Source organism: Hipposideros armiger, unplaced genomic scaffold (assembly GCF_001890085.2).
Source record: "Hipposideros armiger isolate ML-2016 unplaced genomic scaffold, ASM189008v1 scaffold_24, whole genome shotgun sequence".
Classification (NCBI taxonomy): Eukaryota; Metazoa; Chordata; class Mammalia; order Chiroptera; family Hipposideridae; genus Hipposideros; species Hipposideros armiger.
Genome location: NW_017731374.1, coordinates 2,637,532 through 2,654,718, shown reverse-complemented (window position 1 = coordinate 2,654,718; position 17,187 = coordinate 2,637,532). Strand labels below are relative to the sequence as shown.

The window sequence follows — 17,187 nt, the reverse complement described above, 5'->3', positions numbered from 1 at the left end:
GGTTACCCCGAGCCACACTCAGGATTACACTGCAGTGTCCCAGAGAAGTCCCTTACCTGCTCCCTGCGATCCTGCAGTGTCCTCCTGTGATCGCCGACGAGAATGCCGGCCGATGACAAATTGCAATGTTTTTCATTTGATTACATTATTGAATAAAATTATATTATTTTTTATAATTATTTATTATATTATAATTTATGATTTTGTGTTTCAAACTTTATCATACCTGGGATGCCTACCAGACTCTTGTTTGGACAGATTTAAGTGAGTAATTCCTAAGAATTACAGGCCTACAATATAAAACAAATTTTCATGCAAAACAATGTACCGCTTTGGGTACAAAATTACTGACATAATCAGACTGCCAGGGAGGTTAAATGACGTGACTCAACAAAGACAACTGAATTCCTTCCAGAATTGAAATTGGAGTCAGAAATGAGAATATCCTTATTTTCAGCTTTATCCTCTTTCTGTGATGTAACAAAGGCCTTTTGGTTAAGCCATATTATCAGATCTCATATATTTAATTGATGAAGCAAAGTGGAAAAGATTAAACAGGAAAAAATAAGACTTAAGTATAACTTGCCGGTTTGAAATTTCTTTACATTATAAAATTAACATACTATGTAGTGTTGACTTAGAATTTTTAAAAGTGCCCTAAGAAGTAATATTAAAGTTGCTATAAGAATGAAGTCACAATATTGTTAATCTATTCAATATTCTTCAAAATTTGGGATCTTTTACTATATAAAATCCTCTAAAATTTTAATATTATAAAACCAATTTCCAGGCAGTAACTTTCTTACCTCCTTAATGATTCATTTTATTTCAGGGGAGAAGGGCCACTGAAAACATCCCAGGATTTAATTCATCAACTAGAGGTATGTTTTATTTCCATTTTATGCTACTACTTCAGCTCAGGACTAACAGTGGGTAATAACTGGTTTCTAAATGATTTACTGGTCATGTTTTTTGTGCTTACCTGTGCACACACATGTGTACTAGAGAGAGTAGTAGAAAAGTAGGGGGCTTGCAGGAGCATTTTGTAGAGCTTTTTTGGTTATCTTATTGGAAAAAAAACAACAACAACTTAAATATAATAGAGATGAAGAAGAATGGGCTTTGATAGCCAAGAGATGCAATAATAAGCTTTAGGTAACATAAGAAAGCATCTGTCAGAGGCTTGATACCATGAGCGGGAACTCAGTACATGTTAGTTTCCTTTTTTTCTTCCATAATCCTGATGATTTAGGGCATTCAGGGAGAGACAGATATCCTAACACCTACCTCGTGCCCCTGTGCGTCTAACGGAACTCCACCTAGGCTGTCTCTAATTCTCCTTTAGTTAGAGGCTTTAGATTAGCAAGTGGATTGCAAGATTCCTTATTTCCCCTGATTCTCATGTGAGTCTTTTTGCTTTGAACGTTTATTCTTAAAACAGTTGGAATAAATTCTGGATTCATGGTGTTCCCCCTGGCCCATATCCATTCCAAGTCACACCACACCATAGGGGTTATTTCACTGCAGAAGACGCACTACTCACCCTCTTCCTGTGTGAGCTTATTCATTAAACTGATGTCTGCTGAATGATCTACTAACTGTGATGAACATACACTGTTCATAAGTTATGTATGGAATTTGTACTATGTGTCAGATCCCCGGGGATAGGAGCTCTTTGGAGAACAAGGAACAAAACAAAGCCTCTCCCCCCATGAAGCGTGTTGTAGTGGGAGGAGATAGACAATAAAAAGTATGCAATGCCCATGAAGAGGTACTTAGAGATAAATCCTGTAGGGTAAGAAGAGAGAGGTGATAGAAAGGTGATCAGAAAAGACCTCTCTAAGGAGGTAACATTTGAGTAGAGATACTAACGAAGTGACAGTGAGCTGGATGGATATCTTGGGGTTGACTATTTCAGGCAGACAGAACAAGTGTAAAGACCCTGAGGTCTGGGGGGTAGGCTGGGGGTATCTGAAGAACAATAAGGAGGCAAATATAGATGGAATGGGGTGACCCAGAAGGAAATTGGTAACATATACCACCTCTTTAGTCATAGAAAGAAGGTAGACTTTGTTTTTCAAGTATGATGAAAAACCCACTGAGAATTTTGAGGGGCAGTGGCATGACCTCACTTCTGTTTTAAAGGGCTTTTGGCTTGGCCAATGGTACATGCGAGTGTCACTTCCTGAGATGGGGAACACTGAGGGACAACACCAGATTTAGAGGGTGGAAATGAAGCATTTTGTTTGGCTCAAGTAGGAGATATAAGACTGGTATCAGGACAGTTCAGGAATGGAGAGAGAGGTTTGGGAGTCATCAGCTTTCAGGTGGTTTTGAAACCATGATATTTGACATCGATCTTGCCCCAAAGGAGTTTTCAGGTTAAAAGGGAAGAGGTGTAGAATAGAAAGGGGTACCATGGAATGATGAAGAGCATATAGGCAAGTGAATCCTACCGTTAGGTTAGATGTTAGGTGTAAAACTCACTGGTTTCCTTTTTAAAGGATAGGAAAGGCTGCAAAGGACTATTTGACCTTGAGATCAGTTTATCCAATGACAGCCAAGTGTTAAGGCTGTTGGATAGAGTGTTAAAGTTAACCCTCAAATTATTGCCTCCTTCTTATTATTCTTTATCTAATTTTTTACCAAGACATGTTATTTTTCTTCACAAATCACTCTCAAATTTGCCCTGTTTTATTCATTCTTACTGCTGCCACCTAAAGCTAAGTCTTCATTCTCTTACTCCCCTGGTACCTTTCACTCTAAAATATTCTACATACCTTTTATAAGTAGCCATCCTGAATATTCTTATCTTATCTGTCTAACATTAGTCGTCACTGTTTTCCCCCATCATCCTGTTCTCCCTACTAAATTGTGTAACGCGTGGTGAATAGTCAAAAACCAATCTCAATTGGGCCTCTCAAATGGCTGGTTGGGAATGTGTATGGGTGACAAATTTTATCTTGCTTAGCTGAAAGCAGGAAAATTCTAACCTTTTGAGCCCATGTTCTAAGATTCATCACCTTTTTCTAATTGGGGATATTATGAGATGAACTTCAGATCCCTCCAGAAGCCCAGACACAATCTGCATGGCTAAGTGTCATAGGTCCACGTGATCCCCAAGTAATTCGAGGTGTCCAGTTGCAGAGGAGTCTCTCCAGAGATTGATTCTGCACCAGGTCTAGGAAATCTTCTTCTGAATACAGTTAAACTGTTGTGTTTTCCTGGGTACAACAAAAATTTTAGGAGTTCCATGACAGACCTTCCCTTTTTACGTTTCAGTGTTGAAATTCTATGTGAGAATTATCCAAGAGTATGTATCCCACCAGCTCTCCAGAAGACACCCATCTAAAGCAGTGGTATTTTTCCTTTCCTCCAGGTTTTTGCTGAAGAGGGCTTGAAGCTTGCTTCAAGTGTACAAGCGTTCTCAAAACAGGTAACAGGCCTACTGCCTGGTGTTGGTGGGGATGTCACAAATACCCACTTTGGGGGTATATTATTAAGGTATAAAGGTATTTAAGGTTTAAAAGATAAGAGTTTTGTTGGATTTGTTATAACTTCCTAAATTACATTTCAGCTGAAAGATGATGACAAGCTTCTGCTTCTCCTGGAAATAAACAAGCTAATTCCTCTGTGCCACCAGCTCCAGACAATAACTAAGGCACCTTTGCAGAATCAAGTGTTTCTAAAGGTAAAAAAGTGAGGGTGGGTTATTCATGTAGGCACTTGAGAAACTTGGACACTTCTTTATCAGGGTAGCTCCCAGCTCCTTTTTCTTCAAATAAAGTATTAACAACCACAGAAGAGCAATGTATTTCCATTTTTCATGCCTTGACTGCAAGAATCACTTGTCTGCAGTTACAACTGACGCCAGGGAGCAGTAGGCTTGTTTTTTACTGAATTCTGAAGTAGCCCTTGTAAAGGAATTTGATTGGCTTACTTTTTGTCGCGATAGGTTGATAAGTGTATTACAAAGACAAGATCCATGATGGCTATTTTGGTCCAGCTCCTCTCACTTTGCTTTAAGCTGCTGAAGAAGGTGAGACAGTTTTCCTACCTTACGCTCACATGTTAAAATCTAGCTTAAAGGACAACACAAAAGAATATAGTTACTATGTAATTTTGCAAGTTTTGAAAGGAAAGCAGAAACTAATTGTCTTAACTTTTTCCAGCTTCAGATGGAAAACAACAGATGGGTTGGAGTTACAGATAAAGACTCCGTGAATGGTAAAACTTGAGAAGCTTTTGAGCTCAGATCACCAGAACGCCATGTGGCAAAGCTGACACATTTTTAGAAAGCAAATGATCCTTTATATTTTCAGAAAGTCAATAATTTTATAAACAATACAGAAATCTTGCTTTATTTTCTGATCATGAAACTGATTGTGAAGCTTTTTGAAGAACTAATAAATGCCATGGTAGCTGCTAGAATTCTAATTGCAGTGTGATTTTAAAATGAGACATTGCCGCTAATAATGTTCTTTAAAAGTCAAGCCAAAAATCCCAGCTGTCTCAATGACAGTTTAATCCAAAGAAGCTATTTTGAAGACGTGCTCACCTTTAGCATATTTTACCTTCCTGTTTTCCATTTGTTATTTAAGCTTATCATCTAGAACACTTAATTTTCAGCAGAAAATACACAGTAGTCTGGTTGAAAGCAGCTTTCCTCAAGCCTGTGGACTCTTCAATCCCCCTATCCATCAGGTGTGACTGGGCCTCTTGGTTGGCCACTCTTGGCTGTCACAGGTAGCACACAGTTGTTCTCTAACAAGCATCTCACACAGCACAGGTTATCTGTTGTGATACATACGCCTCCCCCATTCCCAAAGCTCACTCCACTGAATTCCGGAGAAACTCACTAGGGGACGGCTTTTAGTTCCAATTCTAGCCAGGAGCTGGCCTGTCTGCACTGAGTATTATTAGCTGGAATCCTCAGCCTATCTCAACAGCTTACAAAAGTATTCAACTGTCCTTCTCATTAGTGATGGATAGAATGGAAGATGTTAAGACAGAATGATGAAACTAAGAAGCTGTTTAAAATAAATTGTGAATAATCATATTTTATATATGTACCTTTGGAACATTCATTTTAAAACAAATAAACATCTTTTGTCTTTTTAATTTTAGGGTTTAAAGCTTTTCTTGTTTTTGTGGGGTGGGGTTTTGATGGAAGGAACTGGTTTACAGGTCCTGCCCTTATGGTATAATATGGTTAACTTTGTTTTTGACTCGTTTGATAGTGCTTGTATCCCAATGCTTTGAAATCCATTTTGAAATCTCATAGGATATGTCAGTTACCAAATGGCAGTAGTTAAATTACAATAGAAATAGTGAATGATGTGAGGGAATGTTAATGTAAAATAGATAATTTTTTTTTAAACTTTATTGGGGAACAATGTGTTTTTTTTAAACTTTATTGGGGAACAATGTGTTTTTTCCAGGACCCATCAGCTCCAAGTCGTTTTCCTTCAATCTAGTAGCGGAGGGCGCAGCTCACTGGTCCATGTGGGAATCGAACCACAGCCCTGTTGCTCAGAGTATGCATTCTAACTGAGCCACCCAGCAGCGCCTAGATATATAATTCTTTTCCTATCTTTAGTATCTTTGTCTCATGACACCTTTGGGAATCATTGTGCTACTCAAACTGGGGATCTACTGGTTTGTGTTTACGTGTACATTTTCAGTTCACAGCATGGTCAGTGAACTGTTTGTAGAGTTACTACCCGTATCATGTCTGGTGGGCATACTTAGGGACAGTCATACTGGCATTCAAGTTACCAGAAGCTTTTGTGAGTAAAAAATGATTTTTAATTTTATTTATAAAATACTTTTACATACCTGAAATGAGAATATTCTCTGAAGTGCAAGTGGGGGTGGGGAAGGGATAACTTTTGACTTCAACAGCATGAAAAAATAAAGAACCAAGGGATTTACACATCAAGTGATTTGTATTAAATGTTTTATTTAAAAGTACATGTATTGCAGCCCTTAAAAAATAACAATTTTAAAGTCCCTTTATTTAAAATTCAGTGTAAATAAGTATAGTCTTAAACTATAAATTCAGGGATTTTTTTGGTTTTTGTTTAGCATAAATGATGTGAAAGCGTTTCTTCTATTCAAAGGCCTCTGGGTCTTTGAAATTACAGTAACTTGCTGGTTACCCAGTAACTATAGTGTGAGACTGAGTGACTACAATGTATGCACTGCATTATAACATTTCCATAGGTTAAGAAAGCCCTTTGTATTTTTCAAAGCCTTTTCATGTGTCCCTTATTTAAGAAGCCAGTGTTACAGTTCTACTTTGTTTCTGAGAAGATGGCCATCCCAGCGGCATGAAGGACTAGAGAAGGTCCACTCCACACTCTGCCTCTCCCCTACAATTGAAAGGGAAAGGAGCGGAGCATAAGGTCGGGACTGCACTTGTGGTCACACTGAAGCAGACGGTGTCAGAAAGGCCTGTTGGTGTTCCTTTTAACTTGCAGCTGATGGAAGACTGAGGCAAAACCATTAACCATGCTGTAACATTCAAATAGAAGTATGTTAAAATGTAGATTTACTAATGGGTTACAGGATCATGGGTAAATTTTTACTTTGCTACTTAAAATTTTTGTCTTTTACAAATTTTCCTCAAAGTACTTTGTTTGTTTTTAATCAGAAAAACATCCCTTGCTTGCCAGCTGTTAGACAAAAGCAAAAGACGACCAGAGTGAGCACATGGCAGGGCTGATCTGGGAGGTTAAAGACAAAATGGGAATCAAGGCTTGTTATGCAAGACAAAAGAAGAAAACTAGGCCTCCCTGCAGATGGCTGGCTGTGAAGTGCTTCTTCACATACGCTGGTTCTCCTCAGGGCACTGATCGAATGCCATGTTGCTTTTTATTCCGTCTCAACCCTCATGATGTAGCTGTTGTGGCATTAATGCGTTTTACCACGACTTCTTCATACTGTTTTTGTGTCAGTAACCCTTCTGTTATGCTTTTACTTTCTTCAAATTTGGGCAACACAACTGCAATATAGCCTTCAGTGGATGGCTAGAAAGGAAATAGAATATTTAGGACTGTCAAATGACAAAAATCAGGTAAATAGTATGTGAATGGGATCAAACACCCCCCCAACCCCTTACCTTCTCTTGAAGAATAGATGGCTTATGGAGAATGTTTTCATTCACTTCCATCAACCGTCCTCTAACACAGCTATTAAAAAAAGAATTGTTTTAAAGAAAAATATTACCCTGTTTATTTCTCCTAAATTGTGGTTAAAAAGTATCCCCCCCCTCCCAAATAAAAAAGGTAACTCACCTTGATATGGTGTATTCTTCTCCATCGGAGCAGTAAATCTTACACAGAGGTGCGAGTTCTGTTAGAAACTGTGCCCCCTGATAATAAAAGGGAAGAAGTGATGACTGGTGTACATTTTCACCTTCCTTTGAGTGGTAGCTCTCAATATTATAATAGGATATAATCCTAGAACTAGTGTTTTGAACAAAAATGACTTAAGTACAGAAAAACCATTCATTTATTCAAACATTTTATACAAGTGCCTGTTATGGGCCGGGTTTCATCCTAGGCTCTAGGGGGAAAAGCCGACTAAGACTTGTGATAATAGGTAGTTTAAAGATTAAGGATATATTTTATCAACTTTAAATGAGACAGCTGCATATAGTCAGGTATAAAGATTTCAAAATTATAGGAAAATTCATCATGACAGAGTGTGACATCAGTATTGTACAAAGTTAGTTTCATTAAGATTCCAACCTTATATTCATATTAGAACTTAATAAAGGAGCTTCTTCATTAGCCTCAATCAATAAGACTTTTTGAAGAGCTATTTTTCTAATTAAAAAGAAATGCACTTTGAGGAAATTTTGCAAAACAGACAAGTTTTTTAAATAGAAAATAATAATTTACCCATTATCCTATAACCCAGAAGTCAATACATTTTAACATAAATCTGTTGGAATGATATGGCATGGTTATTGTTTCATGGTTACTGTACTCCACCCTGTAGATGTATCTGGGGAGTTTCTGACAAATGCCTACAAGGAGGCTCATGGGAAACTGCTGCAAGCATGTCTCATATGTTGCTCTTTGTTCCCCAAGAATTTTTCCTGTAGTGAAAAAAGCATTAGAGGAAGATGCTATTCCTTATGATCTTTACCACTCAAAACATTATTAGACAACATGCATATATCATCACATTGGCTTCTCTTCTCTGCACGTAGGCACTTCATTTCAAAATAGTAGTCAGTGTGGTTCCCCCTTTGGGAGGAGGGGTTGGGGATTCATCCCAGAGGGTTTGTCTACCACTGGGACTGTGTCAAAAGAGCAGAAATGTTTGGACTCCTTTTTATGACCTCCTTTGAAAGAATAAATGATTGGCAGTGCTGAGATCCAATCAAACCTTATCTGTAGCAGGTTCCGCTTGCAGGTCCCTGTCTATTCTTCAGTAGTAACTATAGCATTACAATTTTGGACAAAGATTTATCAGGAACATCAAAGAACTTCACAAGCACTAACTGTTTTACTTGTAATTTGTAGACTTTATCTTTTAAAAATGGTCCATGCTTTGCTAAGTCCATGTGTTTCCTGAGTGAGGTAAACTCAATAACTATAAAGCATGTTATTAAGAGTATTTCAGGCCTACAAAAGGGAGTACAAATAAATGTCTCCTAGAACAGTGAGGGTTATTAACAGAAATTCTTAGTATGAACTCAGTAATTATCCACTAAATTATCCACTATGATAGAGCCACTAAAAGTAATACTCTTTTAATAAAATGTGTCCATCCTGTTTACAGGTGTAGAGGGTAGAGATAACATTTTGTACAGATGAGCGCTGTGTGAAGGTAGAGGGTGTGACTAGGTGCATGTTAAATTGGCAACCATTAAGGAATGGAAAATGCTAAGGAGCACATACTGTGTAGGTATTTTTTCAGATTGATACTTTTTCAGGAAATTGCTTTTTCTTTTTAATTTACATGTGAAAATATATGGTAAAGAGTTGGTCACCTAAAATTTTATAGAATTCAAAATACTGGTTTAATAAAACTAGAAGGGACAAAATATCTCATTATATTAGCATTGGAGCTATCCTTTCAAAGACCCACCTTCCTCATCCTCAGGATAACAAGGGTGTTGGTACAGAACCTAAAATGACAGAATCTATATACCTCCTGAAATGCCTCAGTTTTTTCATCTGAGAACTTCTGTAGGGTTAAAATATTCTTAAGATAGCACCTCAAACTGCCAAGGAAGTGTGCAGAGCATACATTGCTGGATTCTAAGACTGACTGGATTTATCATTATTATGATACAGAGGATTTAAGTAGAGAATTATAGGAACATACCCGCTTAAATTTCCCAGAGACCTTGTTCTGAAGTCTGCTACAGTTGGTACTGATTTGATAGGAAATGCTTTTAATTGTTTTTCCACTTTGAAGAACTGGATGAGATCCTGCCAATGTGATGACACATATTCTACAAGGAGCAAAAATTGATCCTGTATTATTGCTTCATATAATTCTTCCTGGTATAACACAGTATTCCTACTAGCACAAGAGTATCTGAACTGACATTTGTTTAGCTACGCTATCATTTCTCCCCCATTTCCCCCTGGTTATTATCAGAGCTTAAATGTAAAAGGGAATGCAACAGTAAAATAGAAGAAAATGGGATTGAATTTGCTTCCCAGAGAAGGAAAGGGTACCGATGGTCTTGAGGTAGCGCTGAGGTGGAAGAGAAGTACAGCATGCCTGTATGTACAGGATACCACCTAGGCCTTTCCCCTAGCGCTGGCCCTTCAGGGAGTAGGCACCGCCTGGTGACTTCAGACAGTAGCTGACTGAGGATGTGGTGGTTCATTTGGGGGTGTGGGTAATCAATTTTGTTTAGAGTGAATAGGCACTCAGAGGCTCATTCTCGTCAACCAAACACCTATAATAAATACTGTTTCAACACAGTGGAAGTTAATCATTTACTGAATGTTTGTTCAACATAAGACCATACCAGACTATAATACCAGAAAAAAAGTTTTTTTTGATAATTTAAAATTTCCAGTTTGCTTACCGGTTAGAGTGCTGTAGTATACAGTGGTCCTCACAGGGTTTCCCTTTGACATCTAGAAGAATGAATGAGTCTGTTAGTTGTAGAGTCACTTCCTTTGGTTCATAGAGATAGTTAATTATGAAGATTGTACATATACTGATCACTGGTATCCCTTCATTACTCAAAAAGATATACCTAAAAGGCTTGCTATGAAGTGTTTAAAGAGACCTGACCCAGATGGAATCATTCATTCAATGTTAAAGTGACTGTTAACTCTGCTCCATCTTGCTTTATCCTCACTTTAAAATGAGAACACTCATTATTTCTATTTTTAAAACGCGATTAGCAATGCATTCTTTATATAATACAGTAGTGTAGGTTTTCTTGGTCAATTTTACAGTGACTAACTAACTCCTAGTTTGCCTAGAACTGTCCCAAAGTTAGCGCTGAATGTCTCGGATTCCGGGGAAACCCCTCAGTCCTGGGTAAACTGGGGCGGTTAGTCACCCTAAATTTGGCTCATAAAGCATATACTGCAATATTTTTTTTAAATGAGTACACCTATTATCCCTGTATCAAAGAGAGCAAGTAGGGGTTAGGAGGGTCCCAGTAAATACGATCCTACCACATATTTACTGGGTACAAAAACAGTACAACGGAATACCTACTTATTCAGTGGCAAATGTTTAACACCGGCGGCTTCTCTTTAAACTGTTAGATTCTGCTTTCTAAATGCCTCTATTCTAACCCGCCTTCTCTCCATCCCTACAGCTTCTACCTGAGTTTCGACCTGATCATTTAAATCCGTTTATATATCGCCATTCCTATAGAATTGTGCCCTCAAATCCTTTCAGGCGCTCAAGATGAATGCAATCCAGCCCCTGCCTACCTCGGGGCCTCACTTTACACATCTTCCCGCAAGCAACCCATCCTGGAACCCGCCCGGCACTCGTCAGCCCCCAAATTCGCCCTGTTACATTTCAGTCCTCCTCCATGCCTTTTAAAATGCCCATTCCCTTGGCTTAGAGGGCAACAGAGAGGCCCAGTTCCTTCTACCTTGAGGAAGAAGCGCCGGGGAGAGCGCTCGTGGCTTACGATGTGTCGCCATAGTCCCTAGAGCATCCGGCCAATGCGGCCAAGGAGAGATGGACATCGTTCCCCACTTACCGGCTTTGTACCAGCGAGTGAAGTAACGATCCACAAGCGACGGCACCGTAGGCTCCGCCGCCACCGGCTCGGTAGCCATGGCGACCTCCTGCGCCGCTACCTCCGCCCTCGGAGACCCGAGTGCTTCCTCCATGAAGGCCGGGGAGGAGGGAGTCCTTCCGGCGCGCGGCTCGCAGCGTGCGCATGCGCGCTGTTCTCCTGGCCCTGTAGGCTCCTCCCACCGGCGCCAATTACTGGGCTTTGGGGTTGGCGTCCAAGTGGAGATGAAATACAATAGGCTGGGCAGGAGGGCGTAGGGATAAGGGGGGTTGGTCAACGCAGCTTCTCCCCTGCAGCCTTGCCGGGGCTACCAGCGGATAAGGCCGGCCACGCCCCCTCAGCCCAGTGACGTCACTCCCGCGCCACTCGGCGTGAGTCCCGTCTGTCTCGCTAGCGCCTTCTCTTCCCACCCGCTTCGGCTCCGTCGGGCTTCAGCCGCTACCGCGGGGGTCTAGCGGCCCGGAGCCCCAGTGCGCGCCACGGGAGCGCCTGAGCCGCGGACCGGGAGAGGCGCGTGCGCAGCTCCGGGCGGGCTCCGGGAGGCCAGCAGCGCGTGGCCCGGGAGGCGAGGGTGGACGCACCTCTCTTTGGGAGCCCTCGAAGCTCGGCGCAGGTGAGCGTTCTAGCGACCCATCCGGGGTGTAGGCACGGAATCGGGTCCTGTCCTCCAGGGGTTGTCCTGAAGAAGGGGCACGCCAAGCGCGCGACGTCTGCCTGCTGCAGGCCTGGGAGTGGAGTGCGGCGTGACCACCTCTGCCCTCGAGCCTTAAGTTCTCTTTCGGCAAGCTTGCTACCCGCTCCGCCTGCAACCATGGGCGGGAGGGGTGCTCTGCTCCGCGGCTGCACACTTAGCGGATTCCTTGCGGGTGTAGACAGTACCGCTGAAAGCCAACCAGTTAATATATAATCTTATGGGAGGCAATGGTTATTAGAGGTTCGAAAACTGCTGCGGGTCTCTCCTCGTGTCTGCGACTTTTTCGTGGAGAGATTGTCCCCTGTGCTTCTCCATCTAATGTGGTTTATTATGTGGCCCTCTCTACCGTTAAGCTGTGACTTCTGTGGAAGCGATGACAGAGCCATCTCTTGTCTTCAGATCCTAGTACTCAGCAAGTGCTCAGTGTTTGATGTGGGCCACAGATGGAATCGTAGGATTGACTAGATACTATGTAAACGATTCAAGCAGTGTATTGACAGCCACGGAAGTAACCAGTCAATAGTTAAATATGAAAGTGGGAGCAAAAAGGCAAAGACGGTTTTCAGCTGAGGGAACAGAGAGAGTGGCAGTGCCATTTGGTGGGAAAATACCAAGTTTTCCAAGTTGCATTTGATTACTTGTGAGACATCCTTGTGATAGCATCAGGAGGTTGACAGTGTGGGTTTAGTGTTCAGTTTGGGGAGAGTCAGGGCTAGACATTTAGATCTTTTGGGTAGTCGGGAAAGTCATGACGTATTTTTCTATGTTTTTCAATGCCAAAATGCGTCATGACTTTCTCGACGACCCAGTAGTATATTAGTGATCTGCCTGGCACGTGTAGTCATGGGCATGATAATTAGCCAAGAGGCAGATGAAGGGGCAAGGGAAGAAAATGGAGGACTTGTCAAATTTTGGAGAAGATTAGGGGCGATCTATGGTGTGGAGAGATCTTTAGCACATGTAAGAGCTGAGAGAAGTTGAATCATTAACGGCGGGGAGTTGGAGATTGCAGATGGAAGAGAAAGGATGCAAAAAGAAAGGAAGCCCAGGTCCTGGGGAGTTTAGAGGATACTCCTTTCCTAGCCTTGCAGAGGCGTTGAGACACTTCTTAGAAGATACGGGAATAAGGTTGATGATGGGTGTGAACATTTAGAGAAGTTGTTTCAGAGACTGGGAGAGTTGGGGAGATCGTAGAGGAATGATGAGCTCATCTCGCCTGTGATGCTGAAAGCTCAGGGATAGAAAAATTCAGGTGGTTCGCTGTGTTTGCCAGTCAGGGTCCAGTCAGGAAAGTAGAAACCACACGTTAACAGAGTTTAAAGTGAAACACTGGTTATATAGTTGTTGGAGGAACAAAAAGGGAACAGTGAAATAACATGAAAGGTAACCTGATGGAAGTAGCTACAACACTTAACTAAGGTTGGGGATCCAAACAAGGGAAGCCCATGGGATTATCATGGCCTAAACTTGGAGGAGAGGCATTGTAAAGCTGGGGCTCAGACTTCCGGTGGTGATACCTCCAGAATCCAGAGAGGGAGCCCGGTGTTGCTGGATTTCATTTGTCTGGGAAGGGCCTGCCTGGTTAGTACCTCTGGGGATGGGGGTGATGAGGCTGATCCTGGGAGTGTTAAAGATGGGGGTGATGAGGCTGGTCCAAGGGCCCTGGAAGGATGAAGGCCCGTTGCTGAGGTGACAGTGACAGGAACAGCAAGATAAGAGGGAAAAGTGAGTCCTTAGCTCCTACTTATCCTGCAGATTCTTATCCTGGGGTCCATGGACCTTAGGGCTTCACAGGCTGTTGGTGAATAGAATCCAAGTTCACAGGGAGGGATGTGAAGATATTTTTGTGATCTGATCATGGCAACAGTAACAGCATATGATTATTAGATAAACCAGCATGAAAGACAGCCAGGAAGCTACACATCCAGCCCGCTGTTACCTGTCCTTATTTCTTGCTGCCCTGTCCCTTGCTTGCTCCCCTATAGGCCAGACTTGCCAGGCATTCTCGAATCTCAAATCTACCCGTCTTTCAGATCTACCCATTCTTTCAGATCTATGTCAGTGGTCATCTTTATGATGTTTAAAGATGAAAGAGATAGGACTTTTATATGCTTTATATAATTTTATATGCTTTCTATATAGAATTGGATATGAATTAAAAACCTGCATGGTGTAATACAGGTTCGAATAATTTCCAGAAGTGTTGAGTATGCATGTCACCAAAACTTAGAAAACCGCTGTCTGCCTTGAATTTCTATCTTACTCCCACCATGTATGGCTTTGCCTTCCTCTTAACCCATATTAGATGTTGTAACATTCATATTATACTTAACATTAACTGTTCTGTAGGAGAATCAACTCATCTTTATTTTTTCAATGTCATATGTGTGAAATGCCAAGATAAAAGAATTCGCCTTGGATTATGGTGGCAGTAAAGCCAGTGTGGTCTGTGTAATTGTCACCCCTAGCATAATTTAGGGACTTCAATTATAAACCTTAAAGGATCTGAATATAAATATCCAGCACATTGACATTTGTTTTTCTCCTACTTAGATAATATTATGCATTAAAGCAAGTCTAGTTTTGCCAGACCAAAGCAGGTTTCCTATTTATCATTCTTTTCTCACCTTGCTATTGCCTGTTGAAAACCAGGCCAAGAAAGTGGAGCTACGTGAAATAGTTATACCAGGTCATCAAACTCCCCAAGTGTAGGCCATCATTTTGAAGTAAACTGTTGTAATTTTACAGTGTCTTATTTTTCCTCTTAGAAGAGTAAATACTTATATTTATTTCTATTTTTTATTTAAATTTTAATTTTTTTAATGAATGTATAAAGCCAGTTTGTAAATAAATGTACCTGGTGATATTAAAGTAATATATTACAGATTTTTTTCAAATATATATATATAATATAAAATATATATATTTTATATGATTTTATTAATCTATCGGGTTATAAAATGATATCCTCAGGATTCAAAAATAAAATGTTTTCCCATTCATTTTGTTCTTTTCAACTTTCCTGAGGAATAACTGATGTTAAATCTTTTGCTCTCTGAGAAAGGAATGCGTCATCAAGGTGTATTTGTACCTTTCTTTCAGGAATCGCTTCATCATGAGAAATCTGAAGTTATTTCGGACCCAGGAGTTCAGGGATATTCAGGCTCCGGGGAAACCTCAGTGCTTCTCTCTTCGATCTGAACAGAGAACAGTGATCATTGGCTCAGAATATGGACTGATAGAAGTGGACCCTGTTACAAGAGAAGTGAGCCGTTTATGGAGAATGCTAGTACTGGGCATGACTGTGGACTTGTCTTTTTCCAAACTTGCTTCCTCAGATAGTTTTTAAATCTTCACTGAATTTTTATCCTCTAAATCAGCGGTTCTCAACCTTTCACAGGGGTCGCCTAAGACCATCGGAAAACACATATTTTCGATGGTCTTAGGAACCAAGACACCGCTCCTCTATCCGTCTCCAGGCCCACATGCAGATACGCCCACATAAAGATACGCCCACATATGAGTACCCGGCGACCCCTGTGAAAGGGTCGTTCGACCCCCAAAGGGATTGTGACCCACAGGTTGAGAACCGCTGCCCTAAATGAACGCTTCCTTTGCTTTATAGTGATACCATATTAGACACATCTTAAATAGTAACCTACCTTTAACTTACCTGCTGTTTTAAATCTGAGTTGCCAAAGCTCTGACCTTCTATTTTGTGTAGGTGCCCTTCATTTTTTTTTTACCCTTTCTACCATGTACTGTTTATAACAGTGGTGCTTAACTGGAAATGCAAATGAAAACTGCCTTTTTGAAACTATGTTACAACCTCCATCCCATACCAACTAAATCAGAATCTTCACTGCTGGCCCCTGAGCATGTGAATATATTTAAAAGCTCTTTGTGTGGATTCTAGAATCTTCCCTTGATTATATTTTGCTACTAATGTATTTTAGATGATTACATTCTTAGTCCCTTTTCTCCATATTATAGAAATCTTAGCACACCATAGTTATTATCTTTTATTGGACATTTTTACAAAGACCAGGCTTTTTGCTTTTGTTTTTTGTTTGCTTGGCAAAGGTTGCATTAACTATTTTTCTTGTTAGAGATAATAGGGTTGTGAGATTTCTCAAATGAAAGTTTGGGTTTTAATCTAGGGAAAATATTTTGAAAGCTTTTATATTATAAAAGAAACATTAAAAAGTATTTTGTTTCTGGAGATGTTATGAATTGTTCTTGAAAGTGAATTGGCTTAATTTACTTGTGTGTTTGTGTTGGTGACAGGTGAGAAATGAAATTCCTTTGGTGGCAGAAGGCTTTCTCCCGGAGGATGGAAGCGGCTGCATCGTCGGGATTCAGGACTTGCTGGATCAGGAGTCTGTGTGTGTGGCCACCTCCTCTGGAGACGTCCTCCTTTGCAATCTCAGCACACACCAGGTAAAGTAGAAGAGTCCAGTGAGGAGTACATCTCAAGTGTCCTCGAATAAGTCCTTGTTTTGTGTAAAAGTTTAAAAACTCAGGAGCCATAATATGTATGCATGTTGCAAATTATAATCTTCGCATTAAATATTTCTTTACAAAAAAAAATTATAGGTATGGCTTTAGCTATATTTCAGGATTCTTCTAAAACTCAGTTTTATCTATTGCACCTATTAACCAGAACAATTGTAACTTAAAAACAAAAACAAAAAACCTGGCCATGCTTGTATGGTGTAGCTCACCTCTTACCAAAATCTCATCCCGAGCTGTAACTTATATTCCTCAATTAGGAAGTCTTTGAAATGCTTATATGGCTTATGTTTTCTGTCATGAATGCTTCTCAAGCCTCTCATTGATGGCTGACTTCAGAGTCCCGGTACTACGGTAATGCACTGTTTCTGTGCACTGGGTGCATATTTCATGGCTACCTAGGGAGACAAATTTCAACCATTTTGCCTCTTTCTCTAGCATAAGGTTGAGTTTCTGGATTTCTGTCCTTCTTAACAGCAAGAGTTTCACACTAGAATTGCCTGATTCTGTTTAAACTTCTCTGATTACTCCCCTAGTTATGATCTCTTTAACAATGTGCAACAAGAGTTATAGTATTACTAATAATATAATAATAGTATTATATTATTATAAACTGACATTTATTAAATGTTTTTTTGTTTTTTTTATTGTTAGTTTCAGGTGTACAGAACAATGCAATAGTTACCCTTTTCACCCTCACAAAGTAACAACCCCCCTCCCCCCATCCACTGCC

General features: G+C 40.4%; 3 protein-coding genes across 4 annotated transcripts in view; 2 read left to right on the top strand and 1 right to left on the bottom strand.

Annotated features, from left to right (window-relative positions):
• The window catches only part of CTNNAL1 (catenin alpha like 1), a 64,793-nt gene extending 59,771 nt beyond the window's left edge, over positions 1 to 5,022 (top strand). For both annotated transcript variants that reach the window (XM_019635888.1, XM_019635887.1), the window contains exons 15-19: positions 833 to 881; positions 3,380 to 3,436; positions 3,578 to 3,691; positions 3,956 to 4,039; positions 4,173 to 5,022. In XM_019635888.1, coding sequence (XP_019491433.1) covers positions 833 to 881; positions 3,380 to 3,436; positions 3,578 to 3,691; positions 3,956 to 4,039; positions 4,173 to 4,238 — 370 coding nt within the window. In that variant the 3' untranslated portion in view covers positions 4,239 to 5,022. The remainder of the gene's footprint in view (positions 1 to 832; positions 882 to 3,379; positions 3,437 to 3,577; positions 3,692 to 3,955; positions 4,040 to 4,172) is intronic.
• A 483-nt stretch (positions 5,023 to 5,505) lies between these two features.
• On the bottom strand, positions 5,506 to 11,385 carry ABITRAM (actin binding transcription modulator). The gene is made up of 6 exons (XM_019635872.1): positions 11,210 to 11,385; positions 10,064 to 10,115; positions 9,346 to 9,475; positions 7,299 to 7,375; positions 7,124 to 7,193; positions 5,506 to 7,031 (listed from the first exon to the last, which is right to left on the bottom strand). Exons 1-6 carry the CDS (start codon positions 11,340 to 11,342, stop codon positions 6,894 to 6,896), a joined length of 600 nt encoding a protein of 199 aa, XP_019491417.1. The 5' UTR covers positions 11,343 to 11,385; the 3' UTR covers positions 5,506 to 6,893.
• An 81-nt stretch (positions 11,386 to 11,466) lies between these two features.
• Positions 11,467 to 17,187, top strand: part of ELP1 (elongator acetyltransferase complex subunit 1) — a 63,652-nt gene continuing 57,931 nt past the window's right edge. The window contains exons 1-3 of the mRNA XM_019635871.1: positions 11,467 to 11,861; positions 15,045 to 15,207; positions 16,230 to 16,382. Of these exons, the coding sequence (XP_019491416.1) occupies positions 15,058 to 15,207; positions 16,230 to 16,382 (303 nt within the window). The 5' untranslated portion in view covers positions 11,467 to 11,861; positions 15,045 to 15,057. The remainder of the gene's footprint in view (positions 11,862 to 15,044; positions 15,208 to 16,229; positions 16,383 to 17,187) is intronic.

Coding starts and splice junctions, on each gene's coding strand:
- ABITRAM (XM_019635872.1), bottom strand. CDS start 11,342: ATGGAGGAAGCACTCGGGTCTCCGAGGGCGGAGGTAGCGGCGCAGGAG. Junction 9,476..10,063: donor ATACTACAGCACTCTAACCG/GTAAGCAAACTG, acceptor TGCTCCTTGTAG/AATATGTGTCATCACATTGG. Junction 7,376..9,345: donor TCTCTGGGAAATTTAAGCGG/GTATGTTCCTAT, acceptor TTTTATTATCAG/GGGGCACAGTTTCTAACAGA.